Consider the following 26,131-nt stretch of genomic DNA (forward strand, 5'->3'; position numbering starts at 1 on the left):
AGAAAGGCTACCCACTGCACTTAGGTCCCCACACACCGCTGGTTGACGCCCCTCCAGCCTTATGCTCACACTGTTCCCTCTGCCTGGACTGCCCCCAACTCCTGTCGAGCTGGCAAACCCCTGGACATCCTTCAAAACTCAGTTTGGAGGACACCTCTCCTGTGAAGACTTCCTGTCCTCCCAGGAGCAGAATCAACCATTTTGTTATCTTGTGCAGTTACACGATGTATCACATCAGGTTATGATCTGATTAAGACACTCTCCCCTACAAGACTAAACATTCCCCAGGGGCAGGAACCAGGGTATCTGAAGGTGCTACTGCCAAGGTGTCTGCCTCAGGCTGCCTCGCCCTAAAAGAAGTGCTTGCTCCTAATCTGCCCAGAGGCACGGGTGGAGCAGGAGTGACTCTGGGAGTAAATTAGGTTGGTCAATGGGTCAAGGATGGAAGCTTGCATCTGTGGTTGGCTTTCTCAGTGTGTGACCCTGGAGAGGACAACTCATCTTAGTTTCCTCGTCTGTAATCTGGGGCTGCCACCTACCAAAGTGACTGCGAAGAGCAGATGGGCCGGACCAATGGACAAGGCAGGTGAAGTCCTGGAAGGGCACTTGGAGCAGACCGGAGGAAGCAGTCCTCAGAGGGGGCCTTGCTCACTGCTGCCACTAGGTGGCTTGGGTTGGGGGGAGTCGGGGAATCAGTGAGAGGGGCCAGGCCCAGGGCCTGTGGGCCTCTGATGGCAGACAGAGAAGAAACGGCCAGCGCCCTGAAGGCAGGTGGGCCCCAGCAGGTGGCCGCCTAAAGTCCCTTGCCCTCTTCTGGATTATAACCCCTGCCTCACGGGGCTCCTGGAGGAACAGTGAAATGACGGGTGGCACACAGCAGATGCTCACTCAATGACTGTTCCCTCCTGCCCAGGGTGGCAGCTGAGATGCAACCAGGGTGCAACTGAGGCTGAGGCTCTGGGAAGCCCAAGCCTCTTCCAGGCCTCCCAGGGTTAGCAGGGACCCAGGGATGAGGTGGGGCCCCAGTAGTGCCTGGTATCCCCCTCCCCAGCCCCCAAACCCCATCTTGCCTCCCCCAGGTTTTGAACCAAAGGTTACCTGGGTATCTCCTTCATCCCATTTGGAGCATGGCCCTGCCCTAGATAACCCAAGCCTATTTGGGAGGCTCTGCTTTGGCCCCAGAATGTAAATAGGCAAAAGTAGCTGGAAACTAATTGCAAAATTTATTCCAGGGCTGCGAGGGTTGGGGGGTTCTTAAGGGCACTTCTCATTTGGGGGCTGGGGGATCGCCAGCCTGGCCAGGGGCACGTGTTTCAGAAGACAGGGGCGGCGACTGAGACAGGGTGCTGGAAGGCGGGGGCAGGGATGCCCAGCGATCTGCAACTGGGCAAGCTGAGCACAAGCTGCGACAGCATCGTGAAAGCGGGACAGACCGTGGACGCCCGGCCTGGAGACGGAGGACACCGAGGCCACTCCCTGGTGCCTGGCCCTGCAGAGGGTCTTTCGGGATGTAGGAGAGGAGTTGAGGTCCAGCTTCAAAGGTGTGCAGCAAGGAACCCAATGGGATGGGGCCAGTGAAAGACGGTTCATCAGCAATGTCCCTGACCTGAAGCCCCGTACACTCTCCCCCCAAGATCACCCCGATTCCCACTCACAGAGACTCTGAGCTCCCCACAGGCCATGTTGCTGTCCACCTAGTGGGGTAGAGGGACAGGCTCTTCTCTGGATTGGAGTGGGGGCTCAGGAATAATGACCCAGCACCACCCCTGGGTACTCGGTATGAGGGTGTCTGGAGAGAAACCACGGGCTGTCCTTGGTGCTAGTGCCCCCAGTCTCAGACCTCAGATCTGTCCCCTGCCCCTCCACATACATACCTTTCAAGGAGCACCTAAATTAAAATCAAATAACAAAACAAAACAAACTTCTTGACTACAGCCTTGCAGATAAATATCAGCCAGGAGGGCCAACTGTGAACAGGGCTAGAATGCCGATTGTGCCAAACCAAACTTCTCCTCTGGCGGGAGAGGGTTAGAAAGATGATTGTAGCAAAATACTTTTCAGATAACAACTGTCAAAGTTCTCCCCTGCAGACGTCAGATGGGGCAGAGGGTTTAGGGAGGAGGTCTTTTTGTCCTAACCAGTCTCCCAGTGTCCTCCAGGGCCCAACAGTCCCCTTGCCTAAGTTTGCAAACTCTGTTATCCTTAGTTTACAAAACAGAGGGCTTCCCTCCTGGTCTCCAGGAGGGTCTGGAGACCCTCTCCTCTCCTGCCCGCTGATGTCCACTTGACCTCTCTCTGCCTCTGCTCCCAGGAGAGGACAAAGGGATGACCTCTGACTCAAGGGACATTGAGGCCCACCAGGGAATCCGAACCTCCTCCCTGGGCCTGGGATCCAGACTCCAGGACAGACAGCTGGGAGCAGGGGGAGGGAAGGAGTGGCTAGCAGCCACCTCCTTGGGGCACTCTGAGTAGCAGGCAAGTGCCAGCAGTGAGTGGGGACCACCTGCCCTCAGCCAGGCCCTGCTCACCCTCGCCCACCTTCCCAAACATGGGGCTTCCCAGAGCTGAGGGGCAGCGGCCTACGTGGTGGGGTCCTGGGTCAGTGTAATAAAAATAAACCACCTGGAGGCCGCGAGGGTGCTGCGACCCGCCCCCTGGCCCCGGCCCGGTCCCCCTCCCCCGCACTGGCCCGAGTTCAAGTCTGCTTGGCCTGCAGCATCTCGATGAGCAGGTTGTTTCGGGGCATCTCGTTGCCCAGGTGCTTGTGGTACAGGTACTCCTTGGCCTGCATGCTCAGCGCCCGCACCTCCACCAGGCACAGCAGCAGCTGCTGGAACTTGTCCCCACAGTGCGGGTAGTGGCACAGGGTGTAGTCGAGCAGGGCGGCGTTGGCCTTCTCCTGAGCCTCCTTCACCAGGCTGTGGTTGTTCAGGAACTTCACATCTGCAGAGGGAGGAGCCGATCACCAGTCCCGTCACATCACCGACGCTGTCGCTGGCTTCACCCACACCAGCGTCCCTGCGATCACCAGAGACGTGGGCACTGCCACCACAGTAGTCTCCCCATCGCCGCCACGGTGCCATGCCCGCGGTTGGCAGACACCGGCACCAGCATCCCTGGTTTTCACCCACATGGTCCCTGCCGCCGTCAACTACCAAACCTCAGTCGTTCCTGCCACCACCAGGGTCGCCATCACCAGCGACACCTTGGTTGAACGCCACCACCAGCAGCAGTCACCACTGCTGACACCCCTGTGGTTGTCACACACTCGGCCACTGCTGGTCACCCAGCCACAAGCACCTGTCATTGCCGCTGCCACCACTGTCATCACGCCCACCGCCGCCACTGTCCTTGCGCCCACCGCCGCCATCACCGAGACCATCGCCAACCTCCCCCAGTCCCTCCTCGGATCTGTCTTTGAACCTCTCGATTTCTTCACTGGCAAAAAGAGCACCAGTAGCATCTACTTCACAAGACGGCTGTGAGAGTTCAGGGAGCCTGTATCCAGAAAGTGCTCAGAGGAACAAGCGTCTGGCGCTTTCCCAAGGCTCCCTGGGTTACTGTCACTGTCACTCCTCCTCTCCCCACGTCCGTGGCCAACACCATCCCCCACAGTCAAAACCATCCTGTCGCCATCGTCTCCAGGGAGTGACTATCCGCATCAGCACCCCACCACCATCATCACCCATCAGCACCATCCCAAGAGGCGAACTGTGAGTGGAGAGAGTGGCAGGCACACTGTTGATCCACCTTCTGACCCATCAAGAGGCTCCAGCACCCCAAGGAAATTCTCTCACGGGGCCATGGGGAGGGGGCCTTGGATGCTCACTGCAACAGTATTTACAGTGATGGGGAGGTGGCCCGGATGGCCGGGCGGGGGCTACACCCCCAGGAGTCCTGTGCAATAGGCAGAAGTAATGGAGCAGACACAGCACTGAGCAAATGGACAAACCCTTAAAAGCCTGGGGCTGAGTGCGGGGAGAAAACAGAATAAAAACAAAAAAGGGAGATTCAGAATGAGATCTATAAGGGAACACCATCTTTGCTGCTGTTGCTTAGTTGCTAAGTCCTGTCTGATTCTTTTGTGGCCCCATGGACTATATTCCGCCAGGCTCCTCTGTCCACGGGATTTTCCAGTCAAGAATACTGGAGTGGGTTTCCATTTCCTTTTCAAGGGATCTTCCTGACCCAGGAGTCAAACCCCTGTCTCCTGCATTGGCAGATGGATTCTTTACTGCTGGGCCACTGGGGAAGCCCAAAAGCCATCTACATAACTTAAAAATGCTTGCAAAGGACTTCCCTGGTGGCCCAGTGGTTAAGACTCGGAGCTACCAACTTAGAGGCATGAGTTCGATCCCTGGTTGGGGAACTAAGAGCCCACATGCCGCCCAGTGCAGCCAAAAACAACAAAAACCAAAATAATAAAAAATGCTCGCACAGAAAACACGGACATTGTGTAAGAACAGGGACAAAACATAAAGAGACAATTGCCGATGGGAGGGAGAGGTGGGTGGCTGGGTAGCTCTGTGTGGACCAGGGACAAAGGAGTGTGGTCCTGCCCAGAGGCCCAGTGAGGAGACAAAAATCAAGTGTCTCCAGTGTGAAATGGATGGTGGTTGAAATCCCAGCCCCACTGCTTAGAATTGGTGGCCCGCGCCCTATCCTCTCCTGACCTGAGGGCCTTCGTCCTCTATGAAAGGGGCCACGCCCCCCTTGAGGCAGGGGAAGCTGCACAGGCGCCTGGCCCCCAGGGTGCCCATAGAGGGCCAGTTTCCTGTCACAGGAGCCCTCCTCAGCTCCTGGGCAGCATCTTCAGCTGGTGCCCTGCCTAGGGGCTACCGATCAGCAGGAACCCACAGATCCTGTCCGCATCCCTGACTCCTAGCCCCGTCTGGCCTGGGATGTGGCAGCCTGTGGTTCAGAAAACAGTCGTCCATCCATTTCCCCTCGGCTCCCACTGCTCGCAGCCCAGCCGCTGCGGGGGAGTCTGGAGCCCAGCATGCGCAGCCCTTGGCCCTTCTAATCCCTCTTAACACCCGCTGCGCCAGGAGGGCTGGATGCTCCTGGCAACCCTGATCCCCAGCCGCCCCCAGCGTGCCCGTCGAGGCCTGTGTTGTCCAAAGTCGGATTTAGGGAAATCCGAGCTGGACCTCGGGCGTATGGCAGGATCTGGGCACTCCCCCGCTCCAATCTTTCCCCCATGATATTCCCCTCCCCTCATATACTAAGTGAACCAGGGTCATGTTCTTCCTGGCCTCCCCAGAATTACCATTAGCCCATAAGGCACCTTTGTGCCAGTTATACAGAAGGTCCCCCGTACCTCACAGAAAGACAGGTGAGGGGCATGCAGGCTGGGTTGCAGGCTCTACCTTCCCCTGTCTAGGCGCCCTTGTTCAGTTAAACAACCTGTCCAACTGTACATGACTGTTCCCTAGCCTGGTCCTCTCCAGACTCATTCAAAGGTCATGGGAAGTCTCCCCACCTAACTAGCCTCCCTGGGGGCAAGAGGTGCCTACCAGTCCCATCCATTTCCCAATCTCTTTTCAACCCCATCTGCCTTCAATCCCTACCATCCCCTGGGCTGGGCAATTCTCCAGTTAGTCTTCTGACAATTTACAATAGGAAGCTGGGGGTCCAGAGAAGGGTAGGGACCAGCTCAAGGCCACACAGAAGGCAAGGGGCCCAGAGGAAACAGGAGGGTGTGGGAAGGACTGGCCAAGATGCTGCAGTAGAGGCAGGAGTGGGAGGGGGCTGGGGAGGACCGGAGCCTCGGCTTTACCAGGATTTACTGTTCCCAGCAGCGGTGTGACAGGGACAGCAGGGCGGAGCACTGGGTGGGGAGGTGCAGGCAAGAACAGCTTTCAGGGACACACCCCTCCTGGCAGCTCTCAGCGGGCTGGAGACCCCACTGCCCCCCGAGGTGGACTGCAGGGCTGGGGGAGGGATGCACCATCACTAATTGAGCCCCAGCCACCACAGTGCAAGACAGGAAAGTCGTTTTCCCAGCACCCGCCGCACCTTCCCTGCCCACCTCCATCAGTTAATCCCTACAGACAGGAAGGCAGGCAGGAAAGGGTGTCCTTCACGCAGGTGTTAAGGACAGTGGAGCGTGCCTGGAGCGCACAGTGGATACCAGAGCTGGGACTCGAACCCAGATCTCTCTGGCTCCCAAGCACTATGGGTAAGCAGGGGTGGGGTCGGGCCTGGACATGGGTTCCTGGGGGATTAGATGACATGATGACCTCATGTTCCATCCAACCCAGGAGTCCAGTCCAAGGACCATCCAGCCTGGGGCCCTTGGTTTCCCCAGGGAGACTTCTGGACTCCCCCTTGGAGGGGAGCATGATCAAGCTATGCCTCTTCTCCTAGCCCCCCTCTAAAGGGACTGCTCTGAAGATTCTCTGGGATGACCATGTGACAGAGCCTACATCCCTTTGGACAACACACCCTTCCTCCCTTAGTCACAGAAACCTGAAGATGTCCCCTCCTGTGTTGGGGGCTCAAATCCCAGCTCACCAGCTGGGTGACCGGGGGCAAGTCTCTTCCCCAGTCTGAGCCTCAGTTTCCCATCATCCGCACAATGGGGGCAAATTCAGCTCTGCGTCTCAGGGCAGCCAAGAGCTGGACCTCATCTGCTGCCCCGCTATGAGCCCTGAGCCGCCAAAGGTTGGAGATGGGCCTGCTCAGCAGTCCCGGGGGTGGGTGGGTTGGGGGGGGGAGCTGGGAGATAGCACCCCCACCTCCGAGAGCAGCCCGCTAGCTCCGCGGAGCCGGGGGCCCCCAGGTTCTCAGAAAAGCCCCCTTTTCACGGTTTAATTGAATATTTGAATAATCCTTTCATTCCAGCGAGGCATAAAGAATGTTGTCCCAATAGCGGTGACTCAGGCAGGCGCCCCCGCGCACAATGGCCCCTCGAGTGGGGCTGCTATTCAGGCCGCCTTTTGTTGGCGCGAGCAGTGGGTAAATTGCAAACGCTTAAGGGAATGCTGCTGCCGCCGCCTCAATGCAAGTCAGGAAATCGAATGTTAGGTCAATCCATTAAGCTTCGATTAAGTCCTCTGCAGAACAATGCCAGCCGGGCCCATCTTCATAAACACCGTGATTGCCAGGAGAGAGGCACTAATTTTAATTAAACCTCCTTACCTGCCTTCGCGCCTGCCTGAGCCGGCTATTTAGACACCAAATGGCACCCTTCTGTGGAGGCAGGCGAGAAGGGGCCGCTGGGCGGAGGGGCAGGGTGGGAGGGCGGGGCGGTTGGAGTCGGGGGACAGTCATTGCAAGGGTTCAAGCTGAGCAGCCCAGGGAGGCGCTGCCCCGGGGTGATGCTCAGCATGCCAGCTGAAGGGCGATGGGCAAGTGGCCACCCCTCTCTTGGTTCCCAGTTCCCTTGGGGACCCCGGTCTGGCTGTCTGGGTGGGATCCTGGGAGTAGCCCCCTCCCACCTTCCAGACTCAGGGCAAATCTTGCCCCTCATCTTGCCCAGATGTATCCGCTTCTCCCAGCCCCACATCCAACCTCTGGCAGGGTTCTGGGCTGCCGTAGGCATCCTTTTCCCATGCTGCAGTCAGAAGGACCTTTCCAAAACGCAAACTAGATCATGATTCTCCTGCTGCAGATTCTTCCCAGGGAAGCTTCAAGGTACTGGCCTGGCCTTCAAGGCCTTGCACAGCTCGGCCCCTGCCTGCCTCTCCAGGCTCCTCTTCACCCTCTCCCTGCCCCACAGCTACACCCGAGCTGTCAGGATTCTCCCCATCCCTCTGCACCAGCTATTCCTTCTGTCTGGAATGCCCTTGCTGCGGCTTGCTTTGTTTCTCCCAGAATACTCCTGCTTGTACAGCAAGGCCCAGTGCAGAGGGCCCTCCTCCAGGCAGATTTCCCCAATATCCAAGCTATCGTTGGTTTCTCCTCTTGGGCCTAGCCCTGCTCACGCTGGACTGCTCAGACTCCTCCCCTAACCTAGAACCTGTCAGCCAGCAGCCTCTGTGGCTCCCTGGCTTCCTCTCACTGTGCACCCAGGAGCTCAGAAAAGCCTGGGTCATAGGTCTTCTCCCCTCAAAGCCCCAACATTCTGGCCCCCACCCGGAGGGTCATTATCATGACCCAGGTCACTCCCCACAAAGAGTGAGATAAAGAGTGAGATAAAGATGGAGAGAGACTTATTCATGCATGCATTCACTTCCTTCCCTAGCTTGCATTGTTAGAGGCAAGATCCTGCCCCCACCCTCCACCATGGTTGCTCCTACCAAGCCCTGCAGCCTTGCAGACAAGCCCCCTCCAGCTACCAACCTGTTGTGCCAGAGTCAGGAAATCCAGCCTAGGCACCCAGGCCCCTGATCACAGCCTAAGCACAGGGCTTCCCCCAGTCAATACTCCACTAATCACCCCACTCCCAGCCTTTATCTTACCCTCTGCTTCCCCAGCTGCCCCGACTCTCGGGCAGGCACACACTTGCCAGACTGTGACTATGATGTCATTTCCCACAAAGACAACGTCTCTGTCCTGCCCTCTCTCCAGGTGACAAGGCATTCACTTCCCTCTGTTCCAACCTTCCATCCCATCTATACCTCTGCTAAAAGATGTATTCCCCCTAGCAAACTCCTACTCATCCTCCAAGACCCTGCTCAGATGTCCCCCTTCCAGGAAGCCTTCCAGGCAGATCCCTTGCTCCCCATCCCGGATTCCCCATCTCTTTGTCTCAGCCCTGATGGTGCTGGGCAAAGGTGTCTCCCAGACTGGGAGCTGCCTGAGAGCGGGGGCACAGCATCACTGGACACAAGGAGGGCACTGGACATAGCTTGCTGGGTGAAGGAGGACAGAGGGAGGCTGACCTGACGAGAACCCAGAAGGAGGGTGGAGACGTGAGTGGCACAGGTTGGGCCAAGATCAGGAGGGCACAGGAGGCAGACACCAGACACTTGTGGAGCTGGGAGAACTGGTGGCCTGGGCTGCCTTCTGCCCCTGCCCGACTTTTTTTTCCTCCTTGGCACTTACCACAGTCTTCCAGGTGACACATTTTACTAGTCATTTCACTAATTTGTATAGTTTACTAATCATATTATGCTTATTGTCTCATCTTCCCTTGAAGACAAGGATTTGGGTTTGTTTCTTTGTTTTTTTGAGTGAGTGAATGAAAAAATGAATGAATGGGCAAAGGGGTCTGGGCCCCAAAGACACCCCTGGAGCAGGGAATTAGGAAAAGCAGGGAACCTCAGGACGGGAACCAGGGGTCAGAAGCTCCTGAAATCACATGGGCATTTTCTGGGGGTGGCCTGGGCACTTCCCTAAGGCTTTCAGCCAAGAATTTACCAAATTCTCAGGAGAAGTCCTTATCCCATAAACGGCAAGTCTTAGACCTATCCTGGCCCTCTGTCCTCCCACACAGAGAAACTCAGGCCCAGAGACAAAGCAGGCCCTGGACCAGGTCCCCTCACAGCTTTATTCACGAAGGGAGGGGGCCTGGCTTCTTCGAGGATGCCCATCAGAGAACCGCTCCACCTTGGGGTCTCTTCGCCAGCCCCACCTCCACCCCACCACCTGTTATCCACCTGACCCCCAGGCCAGGCCTTGCTCAGCCCACTCACCGAGGCTGAAGAGAATGAGGAACTTGAGGCAGACGAACTCCTGGCGATCCAGCTGCAGCGCGTGCAGCTGCAGCACCAACTCCTGCGCCCGAAGCACCAGGCTGTGCAGCAGCGAGCCCGCCTGGGCGGCCACCGTGGTCAGCTCCACCTGGGCGGGCACAGGGCAGGGTCAGCGCCGCAAGGGGAGGGCGTGCAGGGCAGGCACTGGTCGGAGCCTGGGGGTCAGGGGTGCCCCGCCTAGGGGCGGGGCCGGGTGGGAAGTCCTCTCTTCAAGTCCCTGCTCCCCCGACCCCTCCCAGGCTCGTAGCTCTGCTCCCTGCATGGAGCCAAGACCCCCACGCAGCAGAGCTGACATCAGGCAGGTGGGTGCGGAGGGAGCGCTGAAGGGTCCTTCATGCACGAAGAGCGGCCGCCAGATCAGATCCCGTGGTGCAGCAGCTTGTGTGCTGTGAGGTGGCATCTGCAGTGAGTGCCAGCTTGTGCTGGGTGTGGGGGCGGGGGCAGGGCGGCTGTGCCCGCAAACACGTGGATGCGGCCCCATGACTGCCCCGGGGGGCCGCATATGGACACCTGGATGTGGCCACACCTCAGCTCACGTTCACACACATGCAGGGACACACTCACAGGGCGTGAACACACACACACACACACACACACTCTCTCCTATGGTCGCATCACAGGGTAACACACATACATCCACGCGCCCATGTATATGTTCTCACTGACATGGTGAGGGGCAGATCTCAACATCCACCCACTTATGTGTGTGGAGATATCTGCACAATAAAATACAGCCGCAGGGTGCACACACACAGTCCATGGCCTTAGAGATGTCCACCCACCTGTTGGCAGGGGCCAGCACTCCTGCCTCTCACTCACTTCACGTGCACTCACAGGTGGCTAGCTTTCTGCTAGCCGTGGATGGCCTGAGACACCCAGGTGAGGACAGGGGATGAAGACAAAGGGCTTGGGGTGGAGGTAGGGGGTGGGGAGCAGGGCCGTAGTCTCCGATCTCCACCCCACCCCCACTCCAAGCACCTGTGAAACTCACTCCCCCTCTTGTATCCACGCCTCCCCCCCCACACACACACACACCAGGAGAGATGCTCCCTCCTTAGGTTAGACCCTGGGCATCAGCCTCCCTTTCCTTCCTTCCCCTTCCCTCCATTTTCCCTCCACCCTGTCTCAGCCCCTCTTTGAATCATGCCCTCCCAGGTCCCAAGTGTTCTGAGCAGGGGGTGGCTACCTTCGTTTCCTCTTCACCACCCATCCTGCCATTTCCTCAAATACAACCTGGCTGTGAACTTCCCCACTTAAAACTCTTCTGATGCCCCCTGTTTGATTTCAGGAGCGAACCCAACCCCACCATGTCTCCCATCCTGGGGTGCCCAAATTCTGACTCTGAGCTCTTTGGGGCCCAGACCCCTTTGCCCATCCATCCATCCATCCATCCATTCAGGATTTAGAACCTGCAGGCCCCTAGCGAGCCCTCCAGCTTTATCTCGTACCTCATCTCAGCCCCACAGGGCGCCTCCCCTCCAGACCCTCCTCCTAGCGGCCCCCGGCAGCTCTGCAGCCCTAACCTGCCTCTCTGAGCTTGGTTCATGCAGCCGTCTCCTCTGCATGTGTGGAGGTGGGGACTGTCCCGCCACCCCTGTCGCTGCCCGACCAACCCTTATTCACTCTTTCACTACTCAGTGCCACCGCCACCTTCTCCCAGAGCCTTCCAGAGCTCTGAGCTGCTCCCCCAGAACAGGGCTCCCAGAGGCTGGCTCCTCTCCAGGTCAAAGCTAGGGCTGGTCAGAGGGAGGTCAGGCTGGTGGGCATCCCGTGAAGCTGGGGAAAGGGCTGATATTCAGCGGTGTCTAGGGCCAGCCCTGGAGAGGCCTAGGATCTCTTCTGGGCCCAGAATTCTGGAAGGGCATGGTTGGTGGGGGGGTGGGCGGGGGGCACAGTAGGGTCTGGTCACCTCCTGCCCTGTGACCAGCAGGATGCTGCCCTCCTTGCCATGCTGAATCTGACGGTAGATGTGGTCAAAAACCAGCAGCTCGCTCCAGCAGTTTTGCAGCAGTGTCATCTGGTCGGCCACCTGCAAGGAAGAGGCACACCGGGGTCCAGGGTCCAGTCCTGCTGGAGACCTTCCCCTCGCCCCTCTCCCGCCAGCTCTGAGTTCAGACGCTCAACGGTGCACGTGACCCGGGCAAGTTGCCCAGCCTCTGTGTCCAGTCTGCCCATCTGTCTTCCTCATCAAAGTAAGGTACAGGTCTGGCAAAATAATAAGAGGGTCCAGTGGAGGCACGCTGGACTTGGCTGGGCCTGGCTGCAGGCCATGGCTTTGCCTCTTACAAGCTGTATGATCTTAAGCAAATTCTGTCACCTTTGTGGGCCTCAGTTTTCTCATCTGGAAAGTAGGCAAAGTATTAGAAGGTGGTCCGGCACATATTAAGCCCTCAGTAAATGTTAGCGCATAATGTCACCGAAACGCTTTGTGAAGGATTCCTTCAAATGCAAGGGAAAATTAGTGTTAATTTTTCCTTCTGCCCATTTGGCCTGTGGTCACATGTCTAGCAGCCTCAACCACTCCAAAAAGAAGCCATGTCAGAGGGCTTCCCCTGGGTCTTGTGCAGAACCTTCAAGCTCAAGCCTGCAGCCCAGCCCAGGGAATGAGCAGGTGGCTGGCAATGGTCTACATCGGAAGGAGGAACAGAAGGGTACACAGGGCCGATTCTGAGTCCCTAGGCTGTACTCGGGGGCACTCAGTGTGAGGGCAGGGACAGTCTTCCAGCATGGCGATCGCCACACTCTAGCCTGACAGTGACAAGTGGGACTCAGGACCATGGGATGCCAGAACCAGAAGGACCCTCGAGGAACCCCAGCCTAAACTATTTCCAGATGAAGAATCTGCCACTCAGAGAGGGCAAGGGACTCTCCAGGAATCAGAGAGAAACAGAGCCAGGCCAGGGCCACGGCCAGCAGTCTCGGCCCTCAGCTCACAGCAGGGACGACATTGAACCCTTCTGGGTGTTCAGTACGGTGCTGGGTGCAGTGTGTCCTCCTGGGGCCACACAGTGCAGACTCCAGTCCTTCTCAGCATCTGTGGCTCATGGACCAGCCACCGTCTACACAGCGGGTACTCCCTGGGCACCTTCCGGGGCCATGCCCTGCAGTGAGTGCAAACTACAACATCGAGTCGCGTTGTTACAGCTCCACAAGTGTTTGTGGTAAGTACTGCTGTTATCCCCAATCTACGGAAAAAAGGGGGATTCGCTGGTGGCTCAGATGGTAAAGAATCTGCCTGCAATACGGGAGACCTGGGTTTAATACCTGGGTCGGGAAGATCCCCTGGGGGAAGGGAATGGCTACCCACTCCAGTATTCTTGCCTGGAGAATTTCATGTATAGAGAAGCCTGGAGGGCTACAGTCCATGGGGTCACAAAGAATTGGACAACAAGGAGAAAGGACATTGAGCTCAGAGAGATCAACTAACTTACCCAAGGTCACACAGCTCCTTCTGGTTCACTTGTGCTTTTAACCACTAGGTATGGAGGAAGCCCCACCCTTGCCACCCTTGAGTTCAGGGCATGTTCACTACTGCCCCCAGAAAGCCTCCCCCTCCTCCCAACTTGGCAACTACATCATCTCATGGTGCTATTCATGGCTCTTCTTCATATCTTCCCTGGTAACCTGTGGGATCTGCCAGCAGGATTGGTATCCAGCTCATCTCTGGGCCCCCAGAAGAGGGGTGTCAGTTTTGCTTGATGAACAAATATGTGTTCCTCAAGACATACACAGACAGCCCAGAGGAACCACCCTCAACCTGGAGGCCAGAGGCGTCCAGGCAGCCCCCGGCCTGTGGGGAACTGGCCCAGACCTGACCAACTGCCCAGCGGGGGGCGGGGCGTAGAAGCCCCTCTTCCCCTCTGCTCTGCTCTTCTCCTGGGGGTGGCCCTGGAGCCAGTCCTCAGACAGACAGGAGGAGAGAAAAGTGGACAAAGAACAAAGCAAGCTGCCAGACACACAGACAGGTTCCTCCCGGACTCGCCTGCCCAGCCCTTCCCAGCCCGCACAGCTGAGAATAAGAGGAAGGGTCTGTCGCTACCCTGCTCTGCCTTCCCATCCTCCTGCCTCCCCTCACCTCCATGTCAAGAACCTACCACTCCCCCTCCTCTCCCAGCAGAACGTCCGTCCTAGAGCCTCATAACTGTCTGAACAACAACAAAAAAAAACACCCGGGCCGGGGGAACCCCAGGCTCAGGCAGAAGTAGCTCTGAATGGGAGAGGCCAGGAGAGACAGCAGGCGGGGGGCACCTGGCCTTATCTCACCTCAGGAAGTGGCCAGCCCCTGGAGCGCCTGCCCACCCCTTCCAAGGAGGGAGGCGAGGCTCAGCAAGCACCTCAAACAGGCCCCGTTCCCCGTCACCTCCTGCTCGGGGAGTCACACTGGCCGTATTGGCCAACCCAGATGGAGACAGAGGGTGTGCAGGGATGGGCTCTGCCCGCCCCGCCTCCCCACCCACTGGGGCCCTCGAGAGCAGACACCCTTGTGGCTGAATTAAGGGAACAGAGGGTGGGGAGATGGAAGCACATGAGATAAGGGGGAGAATTAGGAGATAAGCTGTGTGAGCTTTGGGCAGAAAGCAGAAGGGGTCACAGTGACCTGGCTGGCCAAGCCCCGGGAGCAGACTCTGTACCCAGACCTCGGACCCCGGGAGTGGGGGCAGCCCTGCCACGGGGGTGGAAGGGGCGCAGGCAGAGAGATGCACTTTGGAGGCTGGGCGTCGGCGCCCTGTGTCTTCTGGTTCCCGCTTAGCCACACACTCGGCCCTGATTTCCTATTCTGAGAGATGGGAAAAATAAATCCTCCCTCTTTTGGTTACAGAAAACAGCGGTGTCAGTCGTGAGGGTTCCCAGGTAAGTTATTCCAGAGACACTGCCCACCTCGCCTGGGTTCCCCTACCCATCAGCTAAGCAGTTGCGCCTTCCAGACGCTTCACTCTCACTTTGCCTAGATGGACACACAAAGATACCAAACACCAAACATTCCTCACACAGAGGAAAGCGCACACACACACACACACACAAGCGCACGCACACACACTCCCCCTTTCATTAAAAGGAAAACCACAGGGCCAGTTCCTCTCCACAGGAAAGCAGGTGGCGAAGAGGCTCATTTAAGCAAAGAGGGCTGGTCTTCACCTTCCATGGGCTTCTCCCTAAGCAAAAGGTTCTTCCTCTACCTTCGCCCTGGCAATCAGGACATTCGTAGTCTCAGCCCTGGGGTCCCTCATCAGCCGGGCCTGTCTGCTGGGCCCACCAGCCGCCCACCCCTTCTGCCAGTCCGCCACAAATCTTCCTGGAGCCTTGACACTTTGCAGCCTGCCTCAGAGACTGGGTATTTATGGGTGCTGAGATGACCTCCCTCCCAGCAGGCCCCCCTCTGGAGTCCCCTGGGGTCTGATCGGTCTGGCGGTCGAAGGCCAGCGGGCTCTGTAATTCTCCAGTGGCTGACAAGCCATGGGCTGGCCGTGGCGCTGTCCCGGCTGAGTGGTTGGCGGGCTGTCATTTGTCAGCCCAGGACTGACAGAGTTACTGTCACTTAAATGAAACTATATATCTAAGCAGTTAAATGTGTTGCCGATTGAGGGCCTCGGAGCAGGGCGTCAAGGGTGCACTGATGTCAAGATGGGTCATTAGGCGTTCTTGGCCCTCGTCTCCACCACCCTGATTGCTGTCTCGCGTCCTCCCAGCTGTCCCTCAGGGGGACTGTCCAGAGAGGCTGCCTGCCTGGGCCCTGCCCCCACTGAGCAGTGCGCACAGGTGAGTTTCTGCTACCTTGCAGGTACAAAGCTGCTTTGGAAGCACAGGGCAAGGTGGGCCCTGTCTTCTCTTAGAGCCCTAGCATGCTCAGAGGAGCATGGACACAATATATCTTTTCTCCTTCTTCCTGTCCTGGCCTGTCCGCCACCTGCAAGGTTAGATTCAGTGGGACAGCAGCAGGGGGTGAGGGAGAGAGCTGAGCCCCGACTCACTGAACACTTCCTGTGCACTGCGCCCTGTGCTAAATTCTTTAACCTGCCCCTGCTCACCAAGCCCTTCCAACAGCCCTATGAGGTGGCCATTATGTCCACTGCCCCCTTTTCACAGATATGGAAAACTGAGGCCCAGAGGATAAAGTCACCAAAGGCACACAGCAGATGAGTGGCAATCTGGAGGCTACACACAGGCCTCCTTGCTTCCAGTCTGTGTTTCTAATCTCTGTGCCACATCATATTTAGCACAACGCAATTGCATGAGATGGAGCATCATGCAGAGACAGAGGGACATCAAAGCTGGGAAAGAGGATGGAGGAGGGGAAGCCCAAGAGGGCATCCGAAGCCCCCAGTATCAGCTCAGCAATGACCTCATGCCTTGCCCTGGGCAGCGAGATGTCATCAGCATCACAGGGGACTGAGTGGGTCTTTCTAGGGAGAGCTCTGGCTCTGTGGTGGGAGCCGGCCTTCCCTGGCTGGCTGTCCATCACCCACCACTGAAGGACCTACTCCTGGTTCAGGCTCTGCTTCCCGCCCTCCCTGCCTCTCCAGCCCTGCCTCAAGTACTGCCTGGGGTTCCCTGACGCGTGATGCCTTTTTGCATTTCTGCACCTGATGTTGTTCCCATTTCCTGGAACACCCTTAACCTTTTCAGACTGCTTTCTGGAGAGGGGCAGATCAAAGAAACCTCTCCTAACTTTCTAAGACAGAACCATTTGCTCTCCTACTGGGCTCCCTTGGCCCCTTTCTTTGGCTCTCAGAGACCTGGGCACCCCGTGCCCTGTGTTGGCGTTATCTATGTGCATGTCTGTCTCCTCCTCTGGCCTGCAGCTCCCTGGGTCCCATCCATTTCACTGTCCCCATGCACAGGCCACGGGTGGCCCCACTCTCAGAGCACCCTCTCTGCTGGCTGCTATGATGCGTCCTGCCCAGAGGTGAGAAATGAAGGGTCAAAGGGGAGAACAGAGTCACTCGGCTCCCCTCCCACTTTTCAGCTTCCCTAGCTCTGGCTCTGCAAACACATCAGCCCAGGACTTATTGGACCAGTGGAAAAGAAGTTCCATATGGCTGATAAGAGGCCCTCTAAGGGCTGGGCTAGTACTTATCTGCAAGTCTCCTTTACAGAGGTTGGTAACCTGGGCTTGATTCAGAGACTCTGGGAAGGGGAAGCAGGAAGGTTTGGACCACAGAGAAGCCAGAAGCAGGAAAAAACACTCAGCAAAGCTGGGACAAAAGCCCTTCCCATCCTGCGTGAAAAACCCCTGAGAGACCAGGATGGCGGCCAGAGGAAGTGCCCTGCCCCTGGATCCAGGGTTCTGGAGGGCCAGGAAGGCTCCGTTCCTCCTCCCCTCTGCACTGGGGGCTCATGGGAGGCTTGGAGGGAAAGCTGGCAACCAATCCAAGGGTCTTGGGACCCTCATCCCCCACTCAGGGCCTCCAGGCATGAGTAGAAGGCAGATGGGACTGTTTGAGGCCCTGCCTCTTGTTCTGTCCATGAGGTCGGCCTAGAGAGGGGGCATGGGTGAGAAGTCCCACCCCACAGCAGACACGCGGCACATCCCCAGACCTCAGACACGACAGAGGCCCTCCATAGTAGAAGCAGAAGCCATCGCTGCCAACTCTTGACTCCCAGAGCAACCCAGGCCCCCGGCCCCACAGTGCCTCATGGGTGCACAGTGCCCAGCCTTCATCTCACCCCTCCCCCACCCCACGTCCAGCCCAGCCCCGGCAGGCAGTGCCCCCGGCCCATCCGGCCACATGCCCCTGGAGGAAGCCCAGGCCTGCGTGGCGTCAGCACTGACAATGCTGCTCAAGGCTGCAGTGGCTCCGCAGGGAGGGCAACAGGCCCTGCTGTTTACAGCCAGGCGGGCAGACCCGAGAGCTGCAGACAGCAACAGGCCTGGAGTAAAGGCCCATCGTGTCTTGGTCTAAGCCTGGGAGGATGGGCTTTGGCTAGGCTTGGGGGTCTCTGAGGTTGGCAGGACACCCTGGTCAGAGGGAGCCAGGGCACTAAAGGGGCAGCTCTCAGCCTTTGAGCGCTTCAAACCACTGGGCGGGATGAGTGGGATGTTCTTCCATGTCTGGCCTTAGTTTCTCCTGCTGCTTTTCTGCTTATTTTAGCCACAGGTATCCCAATCCAGGGGAATGGAAGACCTTGCAGCCAAAGTATCTGGAAGATGAGAGGTGGGCCCTGCCATCCCCTACTTATCCTGGCACCTAGCTCTCCCTGTACACGCACGCACACACATTTACACCTAGGACCAACCACCATAGGGCTTCCCTTGTAGCTTAGTCGGTGAAGAGTCTGACTGCAATGCAGGAGACCTGGGTTCAACCTCTGGGTGGGGAAGATCCCCTGGAGAAGGAAATGGCAACCCACTCCAGTATTCTTGCCTGGAGAATCCCATGGACAGAGGAGTCTGGCAAGGCTATAGTCTAAGGGTCACAAGAGTCGGACACGACTGAGTGACTCAGCATAAGCACACCAACCACCATGCATGAGAAATGCGGGATAGTAAGATGTTTCACCTTAGGTAGGAAGGAGAAGCACCCCAAACTGAGATACTAACACCCCTTCTATGATATCTGAGGCTCGTGGGGAGTGGTGGCCTCTCCAAATGAGCGGACAGGAGGGCCTGGACTCTCTTCCTGATGCTGGGCTGGGACAGCCAGAGACAGCTTCCCCGGGACTCAGCTAGTCCTTTGGGAGAATCTAGAGAAAGAGAAGTGTCCAGAGAGTCGCAGACTGGGAGAGAGAGAGACTGAAGGGACTAGAGAGAGACAGGGAAACAGACAGATAGCACACCAGGGAGAGAGACAACAGAAAGAGGCAGAGATGAAAGAAGCAGAGGCCGTGCGAGATAGATACCCAGGAAACAGAGAAGGGGAAAGAGGGAGGGGTGAGTGGGGAGGAGGGAGAGGGGCAGGAATACTCCTCGCTTCCCCAGGGTGGCCTCCCTGTCCCCTGACACACCTGAAGCCAGTGGGTAGGCTAGTCCCACCCAAGGGGTGTCCAAGACTGAGACTTAGACAGCTGAGAAGACACCCCAGATCCAGCGGCCAGCCAGGTGGGAGGAGGGACTCACCTCCAGCTCCTTGAAGACCATGCACCTGCGTGCCCAGTCCACGATGGAGATGAAGGTCTGGTCGGCCATCCTGCACAGGAGGCTGAAGGGTGCAGGCTGGTCGGGGCGGCCTTTGGCCGGTTCCTGCAGGCAGCCCACGATGCGTGCCCGCACTTGGTCCTCATCTGGCTCCAGCTGCAGCAGCTGGAGGATAAGCTCAGGCACACCAGGCCCCCCCGAGAAGGGCTCTGGGTAGCCGTAGGGTGGCCCGGGCTGTGGGGGGCTGGCATAGGGCTCTGGGTACTCAGACTTGATGGCGCGGCCAGGGAAGGCAGGGTAGAGGTAGCCAGCCAGTGGCCCGTGGGCGCTGGGCACAGCCATAGGCAACGCTGGGGCCCCAAAGTCGCCCAGTGGCCCAGCTGGTGGACCTGAGGCCAGGCCCTTGGGCTCAGATGCATGCAGGCCATGGGGCAGCATGTAGTCCGGTGGGGGAGGGGGCGGCGGGGGCACCCCCACTGGGGGGCCTGTCTCCAGCTTGAAGCCATTGGCTCGAATCTGTGCCTTCTTCTGCTGCTTCAGGGCCCGGTCCCGCTTGTACATGGGCCCAAACTTGTTCCGGCCGCCTCGCATGCGGTCAGCGCGCACAGCTGTGGGCAGAGGCAGAGGGGGGCAGGCTCATCCCCTCCAGGCCACCCTCCCTACCGCTCCACTCACAACTCTTTCCCAAACGGATCTGATTGGGCCTCTCCCCAGCTCCGCACCTCTCATGGCTCCTCCGGTGCCCTTAACCTTCCATTCACAAGAGTCAATCCCCTAACCTGGCATTCAAGGCCCTGGTGCCCTTGCCACGTTGTCTACCCCTCACGAGCCCCAGTCTCCTTTCCTTTCCACCTTACTATCTCTCTGCATCTCTGCTTGGCGTGTCCCCAACCCTGCCTGTGATATTCCTTCTGTCTCAAAGCCTTTCCATCTCTGGTGCTTTACTAAACACCCAAAGTGTTCTGGGTTCACAGGCAGCATCCTCTTCTTACCCAGATGTCTGGCCTCTCATCCCACTGAGTGCTATCATACCCAGGCTGAGAACTTCCAGGGGCCCAGCAATGGGCTCAAGTGCCCAGCACAGGGCCTGGCAGGGAGGTGGTGACGGGAAGTGGACTCTGGTCAGCCTCATTCCAAGGTGGGTTCCCAGGGTCCAGCTGCTTCTTGACTGTCTGCCTACCTCTGTTGAACCCCTGTTGCAAAATGACTCAGGCTTCCTCTGCTGCCTTCAAATTTGAAGCTGAGTTAAGGGCTGGCTGGGGCTCTGGGCTGGGGGAAGGGACCTCCCTTGCTGACCAGATGTCCCTCCGCCTGGCCAAGAATGTGTCACCAGCTGGACCCAACAGGTGTATCTCTGCAGCCGAAGTGTGGCCCCTGCCCCTGCTCAGACAGGACCCCACCCTGAGCTCCCAGAGAAGGGAGAGGACAGGAGAGAGAGGCCAGTGCTCAGCAAGGAGGGTGTCCCGGGGCCCACCCGGCCAATCTTCCTGCCTTGGGAATGGGCAGCCCTGCTCCACTCCCTCTGGCCCAGGAGCTGGGGACCTGGGCTCTGGGGGCAGGACAGGATATCCCCCTTCCATCGGGAGTCCTTCCTCTAGGTGGCAGGACTTTTGGCCCCGGCAGCTTTCAGAGCCACCTTCTACATTGTTTAAAAACTTTAACCAACAGCTGCCTGCTCGGCGCACAGCCCGGCTGGGGCCAGCAGGGTAGAAGCCTATGACTGTCCACCCTCAAAGAACGTGAGTCTTTCCTGCTGAAGCGTTTTTCCTCCCCTCTGGACAGACAGTTAGGGGTGGGGGTGGGGAGACAAGGATGGGCCTGGGTTCTCTGGGAGCACTTGGTCCCCACTGCCCGGCTCTCTAGGGCCTGGCTAGGGACCTGCTGAGTGAATGAACTGAGTGAACCTTCTGGCTGGATGGACGGACGAAGAGATGAGTGGTCTGGGTGAGTGAGGGCTGCACAGTGATGCTGGATGGATAATAACATCAGTAAGGATAACAATAACAGCTAACCTGTTGAGCATTTTCTACATTTCAGGCACCATGCTAGGAGCTTTTCATACAATTCTCTCACTAGCTCAAGGAGGAAGGTACTACTGAAAAGCCCCTTCCCTTGTGGTAAAGAATCCCCCTGCAATGCGGGAGACCTGGGTTTGATCCCTGGGTTGGGAAGATCCCCTGGAGAAGGGAAAGGCTACTTTCCTTTCTCCAGTATACTGGCCTGGAGAATTCCATGAACTATATAGTCCATGGGGTCACAAAGAGTTGGACAGGACTGAGCAACCTTCACTTTCACTTCACATGGGGAGTCTGCAGCTCAGAGGTTAAGGGACTTGCCCAATGTCACCCAGCCTGTAAGTGATGGCACTGGGACTTAAACTCCAGTAAAGGTACTGAAAACCTTGGCTCTGGCTTGGTGTTGGATGTCAGTGGGGGTGTTACAGAACTCACAGAGGGAGGAGCTCTGTGGGGCTCTGCCCCCAAGGGCTGGGGAGAGGGTCCTCTTTCTGGGGTTCACTTTTGGATACTTCCCAACCCCACCCCAGGCTGGTCCTATGCGCATCCCTTCAGCTAAACCGGCATCGGTTCTCACCCCTCCCCCATAGGGAGGATCGGCCCTGATTTCACGTGAAGGACTAACTGCCTGGCCGCAGAAACATCAAGAAGACCTATGGTACCCTCCCCTCACCCCTTCTCCCATCTCCACCCCCTGCCCTCTCGCCGTCAGAGGTCAGGGGTAGGAGGCACGGCACTCGCACCTTCCAGGCGCATCCCCACCGTCAGGCACTTCTGGAAGCGGCAGAAGGGACAGCGCTTGCGCTGAGTCTTGTCGATCTTGCAGCTCTGGCTCTCGGTGCACGTGTAGTGCTTGTTGTTCTGCACCGTGCGCTTGAAGAAGCCCTGGGAGAGAGGGGAGTCAGCGCAAGAGGGGGACAGGCTCTGTCTCCCCTTCCCTGCACCTCCCAGCCGGGCTTTCCGCCGCGTCCCCGCTCGTGGCTCACCCGCCGCCGCCGTTCGCGCCTGTCCCCTGCCGACCAGCTGCCCGCTCACCTTGCAGCTCTCGCATGTGAGCAGCCCGTAGTGGTAGCCGGACACCTTGTCCCCACACACGGGGCACAGCTCGTCCAGGTCCTCGTCGTACGAATAGTCCATGCCCACGGCGTCCGCCTGTGGAAGGAGGAGAGGTTCATGGCAGGGCTGGACGGCCGCTGGTGGTGCGGGGGGACCTGGGCGGGGTGGGTCCTGCGTCCCCGCGGCCGCGCGCCCCTCGGCGCCCTGCTTACGGGCCGGCCCCTGGGCCCCACTGCAGCGCCGGTGGTCAAGGACGCCTGTTGCAGGCCCCCAATGAGAGCGCCATGAGCAGCCGACAGCAGCACATGTGTCCGGATCAGCTCCCGTGCGTGCGGGGCCCTTGCTGGCCCTGTGTCCGCGCTCCTGCCGCGCCCTCTCCCCACCCTCCCAGGGGCTCCTCCTGAGTGGCCCCCCACCGCGGCCGATCTGGGACTGTCAGATTAAATGCGCTTTGATCCGGATTCGTTCATTTAAGAACAAAACCCCGATTCTGAGAAAACGCGATGAGCTCGCCAGCCGGGGAGATGCCATTGAACCCCGGGTGGAATGGGGCCCAAGCGTTCTGGGGATCGGATGGGGACGAGGGAGACAGAGGCAGAGTCTGGGAGACCCAGAGATGGGCAGAGAAGAGAGCGAGAGACACCGACCGTGGCTACTTAACTGAGAGAGTACCCCCGGGACGACGGAGACAACGAAAATCCGAGAGTGACAGAGAGGCATTGATGCAGAGTCAGAAAACCTGAGGGAGACAAGAAAGGTGAAGAGACAGCGAGACAGAGGTAGAGACAGAGAGCAGTGGAGATAGAGAGATGAGAGAACGAAAGAGACACACACAGAGGGCAGAAAAAGAGAGATCGGAGACACTGGGGAACAGAGGCCCGGAGAGAAAACCTCGGAGAGACAGCTGCAAAGCCAGAGACACAGTTGTAGATGAGAGACAGACCAAGACACCGGAGAGACAAGAGAAACCTGGGAGATACCCAGGCAGAGAGACAGAGACACTGAGAGAAAACCTGGAGAGACGGAGGAGCCCGGCCAGGGGTTCGGGGACGGGGTTAGCGGTCGGACCCCGGCCCGGAGCTCAGAGGCGCGGCCCGGCAGAGTCGGACCCGGACAGGCGCTCGAGCTGAGAGGCGGACAACGACGGCACCCGGGAAGAGAGCCCGAAATCGCGGAGCTGCCAGGCCCCCAGGCCAGAAGAGACAAAGCCCGTGGGCGGCAGCCACCGACACCGAGACCGAGGCCGTGCCACCGAGACGGGGACGTCGGGCGGAGACCGGAGAGGTGGGCGCAGCGGGGACAGCGGGCGCCGGGCGTGGAGCTGCAAGCCGGGCGCGAGGCGCAGAGACCTCGGACGGAGACCCCGCGGGCCCCGAGAAAGAGGCCGAGCCCGAGGCGGGGGAGCGACCTCGGGCGGAGAGTCGAAGTCCCCAGGAGGGAAGCGCGGGGAGCCTCGATGGATCCGGCCAGCGCAAAGGGGCGCGACGGCGGCTACAGCCCGCCCGGCGCCCACCTGGCGGCTCCTGCGAGCAGCAGCGCCCCGCGTCCGGCCACCGCGAGCCCCGCACCTCCTGGCCGCGCCGCCGCCGCCGGCGATGAGCCGCACCCGGGCGCAGCGCCGCCCGCCCGCGATGACGGCCGCTCGGGCCGGGGGCGGGGAGGCGGGGGCTCGGGGCTGGCGGCGCGGGGCCTCGGCGCTTCCCCACCCCGCCTCCCCGCCCCCGCCGCCTCCAGGGCCGCTCCGAGGCGCACCTGGGACCCGGGCCCCTCCACTGCCAGTGCGCGCTGCGCGAACCCGCCGCGCCGAGACCAAGGGCCGGCCCCTCTATATGGGCTCTTGCGGTATTCGGGGGCGGAGGCCCGGCCCGCGCCCTCCAACGCCACCGAGACGGGTTCGTGTCTTTCCTCTCACCCTCTCGGACTCCCATCCCCATCCCGGCCCCCGGAGCCCGGGCGCCCGGGAATCTGAGCAGGTGCTGGGCGCCTGGGAGCCTTGGGCCACACTCCTGTGGTGAAAGGAGGCGAGTCCCTGTTTGCAAATCCTGCTTAGTCTTGGTGAGGGCCACGCTGGGGGCGCTGGCCGTTTTGCAGCATGGAAACAGGTAGGGCAAACGTAGGGGACCATGGCCAAGATACCGGCTCAAGGCTAGAAACTGAGTCCCCACCCCACCCCCACCCAGGCACGTTTTCTCAATGGAGATTTAAGCAAATCTCCCAGCCCTAGTTTCCTCATCCGTAAAGTGGGAGTGATGCCTGGACTTTAAGGGTGGCCGTGCGGATGAACGGAAGCAGTGTTGGCAAAACACACGCCTGGCACTGCGGAATCGCTGAAAGCATCCAGATGGGAGATCTGGGGCAAATTCTTCTCCTTGAGCTTCGGTTTGCTTGGCTGGAAATGGGAGTCGTAGTAATTTCACCCTGAGAGTTTTCCGAGGTCTGGTGAGGACTCAAAACCACCGAGGGCGTGGGAGCTGGGAGAATAGAACCCAGGGGCAGGAGAAATCTCTCTCCAGTCCAGTTCTGCGCTCTTACTTGGGCTGGGAGCAGGGCAAGAGAGTGCCCGGCAGCCCTAGGAACAAAAGTGTCCTAGGGACCTCGAGCCGAAGGGCTGAGCCATTGCTCTGAGCTGGAGGGGGTGGGGGTGGGGGGAATCTATTCAGTCACTCTCATTTTTCAAATGTAAAAAATTGAGACCTGAAAGAGGAAGGTGCCCGCTTGCATCCTGCCCCTGCCCCTTCGGGGCATCTAGGGTCCAAGAAAGTGTTGCAAACAACGAAGCCAAAAAGGCATGATCTTCAAGCGGGCAAATACCACAATTAGGCATTTGCAGCTTCGCAGCCGCCCAAAAGGCTCAAATGTGAAGGCTCAGACCCTTGGCTGCGGTCAGCTTCGTCTGGGCCTGTGCCCCGAGGCCTCTGGCTTTAGCTGGAGCTGGCGCCTTGGTCCTGCGAGCCAAGGCCTCAAGACCCCACGCAGACCACCTCCCTTCTCGCTCACCCAGCTGATGAAGGACAGATGCTGTGGCCGACTTGTGAGGCAAGCTCGGACAGGTCACTTGGCTTCTCTGAGCCTCAATTTCTCCATATATAAAATGGAAAAGGTAGGCCCTACAGAAGAGAGTCTGTGGTTTCCGTGGGAGTCCATGGACCGGTCTTGGTGAGGAGGGAGGAAAGAGCGTTATTGCAGACCTCTCCACCCGCTACCCTAAACCCCTGAGAAACCAGAGTGTCTGCAGGAGCTGGGGCGTGGGGGCCGCTGCCACTCAACGGTCAGGGAGGGGCCCTCAGAAAGTGGCAACCAGGAGCAGCAGAGAGGGAAGGGGGTTGAGGGGGAGGGCTGGGCTGGGGAATCCCGTCAGCTCCTCTGGGATGGAGCCCACGGGGGTCTCCTAGACCTTGTTGAGCAGGACTCAGGCAGTGTAAGCACAGGCCTGAGCTGGGGACCCAGGTGGGGTGGGGCCTGGGCTCTGAGCCAGTTCTCTCCTTCCCCTTCCCCTTAGATCCCCTCTCCCAGAGGTTCCACGGTCACTGGCTGGGAGCCCTTGTGTTGACCCTCCAGGCTTCATTGCACCCACTCCTCACAGCCCCAGGTTCTAGCTGGGGAATCACAGCCCCTCACCCACCTACCCAGGGAAGCAAATTCAGACCTGGCCCAGCCACAGAACCCAGAACTGGGACTGACAGATGGATACTAGAGACAGACGACTGAATCCACACAGAGACTCAGAGACATCCGCAGAGACAGCACAGAGTCACAGGCAGGGAGACGCAGAGACCCAAAGACAGACCCAGGGACCATGGACGTACATCCAGGCTATGAGGCTTGGGCCAACGCAGTCCTGGGGACACTCGGCCATCCGGGGACAGCAGGACACCCCACAGATCCCCGTAGGCCCAGCTCCTCCCAACAGCCAGCCAGGGAAAAGAAGGGGTAGTGTGGTAGGAGCGCAGGTCTGGGGAGATCCCCGGCCCCTTTCCTGCCCAGAGGAGCGGGCACCAGTCACTCAGCAGAGCAGGCAGTGGCCGGCCCAGGCCGCAGGGAGGCACTGAGGAGGGAGGCTGGCCATTAGAGGCCTGGGCCCAGGCCCTCACTTACGGAGCAGAAGGCGAGCTCACACGCTGGATGAGGGTGGCCAGTGGGCACCGGGGGTCCGAGGGGAAGCTCCAGTGGCCCAGGTGGGGCGGTGGTGACCGTGGGCACACGGAAACTTCTTTACGCCACGGCGGGCGGCGGGCGGACAGTAGGCTGGCCCTGTCCGTCCGTCCTCCTCCTCCTCCCCGCCCTGGGTGGGGGGGCCACCGGAGGCCCAATTGGTCTCTGCCCCCACGTGACTCTGCAGGCCTCTC

At 59.0% G+C, this 26,131-nt stretch overlaps 1 protein-coding gene across 3 annotated transcripts; it reads right to left on the bottom strand.

Annotated features, from left to right (window-relative positions):
* Nucleotides 1-1,200: 1,200 nt before the first annotated feature.
* NR5A1 (nuclear receptor subfamily 5 group A member 1) lies at nt 1,201-26,102 on the bottom strand. Of its 3 annotated transcripts, none has more exons than XM_061431300.1 (7): nt 25,881-26,102; nt 21,765-21,881; nt 21,473-21,614; nt 18,697-19,322; nt 11,551-11,670; nt 9,582-9,729; nt 1,201-2,943 (listed from the first exon to the last, which is right to left on the bottom strand). In XM_061431300.1, the coding sequence occupies exons 2-7, from the start codon at nt 21,864-21,866 to the stop codon at nt 2,696-2,698; spliced, it is 1,386 nt and encodes a 461-aa protein (XP_061287284.1). In that variant the 5' UTR covers nt 21,867-21,881; nt 25,881-26,102; the 3' UTR covers nt 1,201-2,695. The 3 variants fall into 3 exon arrangements, with proteins under 3 accessions (XP_061287284.1, XP_061287286.1, XP_061287285.1); XM_061431302.1 differs by lacking the exon at nt 25,881-26,102 and adding an exon at nt 23,538-23,772; XM_061431301.1 differs by lacking the exon at nt 25,881-26,102 and adding an exon at nt 23,299-23,379.
* Between the last annotated feature and the right edge of the window lie 29 nt (nt 26,103-26,131).

The sequence above is a fragment of the Bos javanicus genome, chromosome 11, assembly GCF_032452875.1.
Source record: "Bos javanicus breed banteng chromosome 11, ARS-OSU_banteng_1.0, whole genome shotgun sequence".
NCBI classification, from domain to species: domain Eukaryota; kingdom Metazoa; phylum Chordata; class Mammalia; order Artiodactyla; family Bovidae; genus Bos; species Bos javanicus.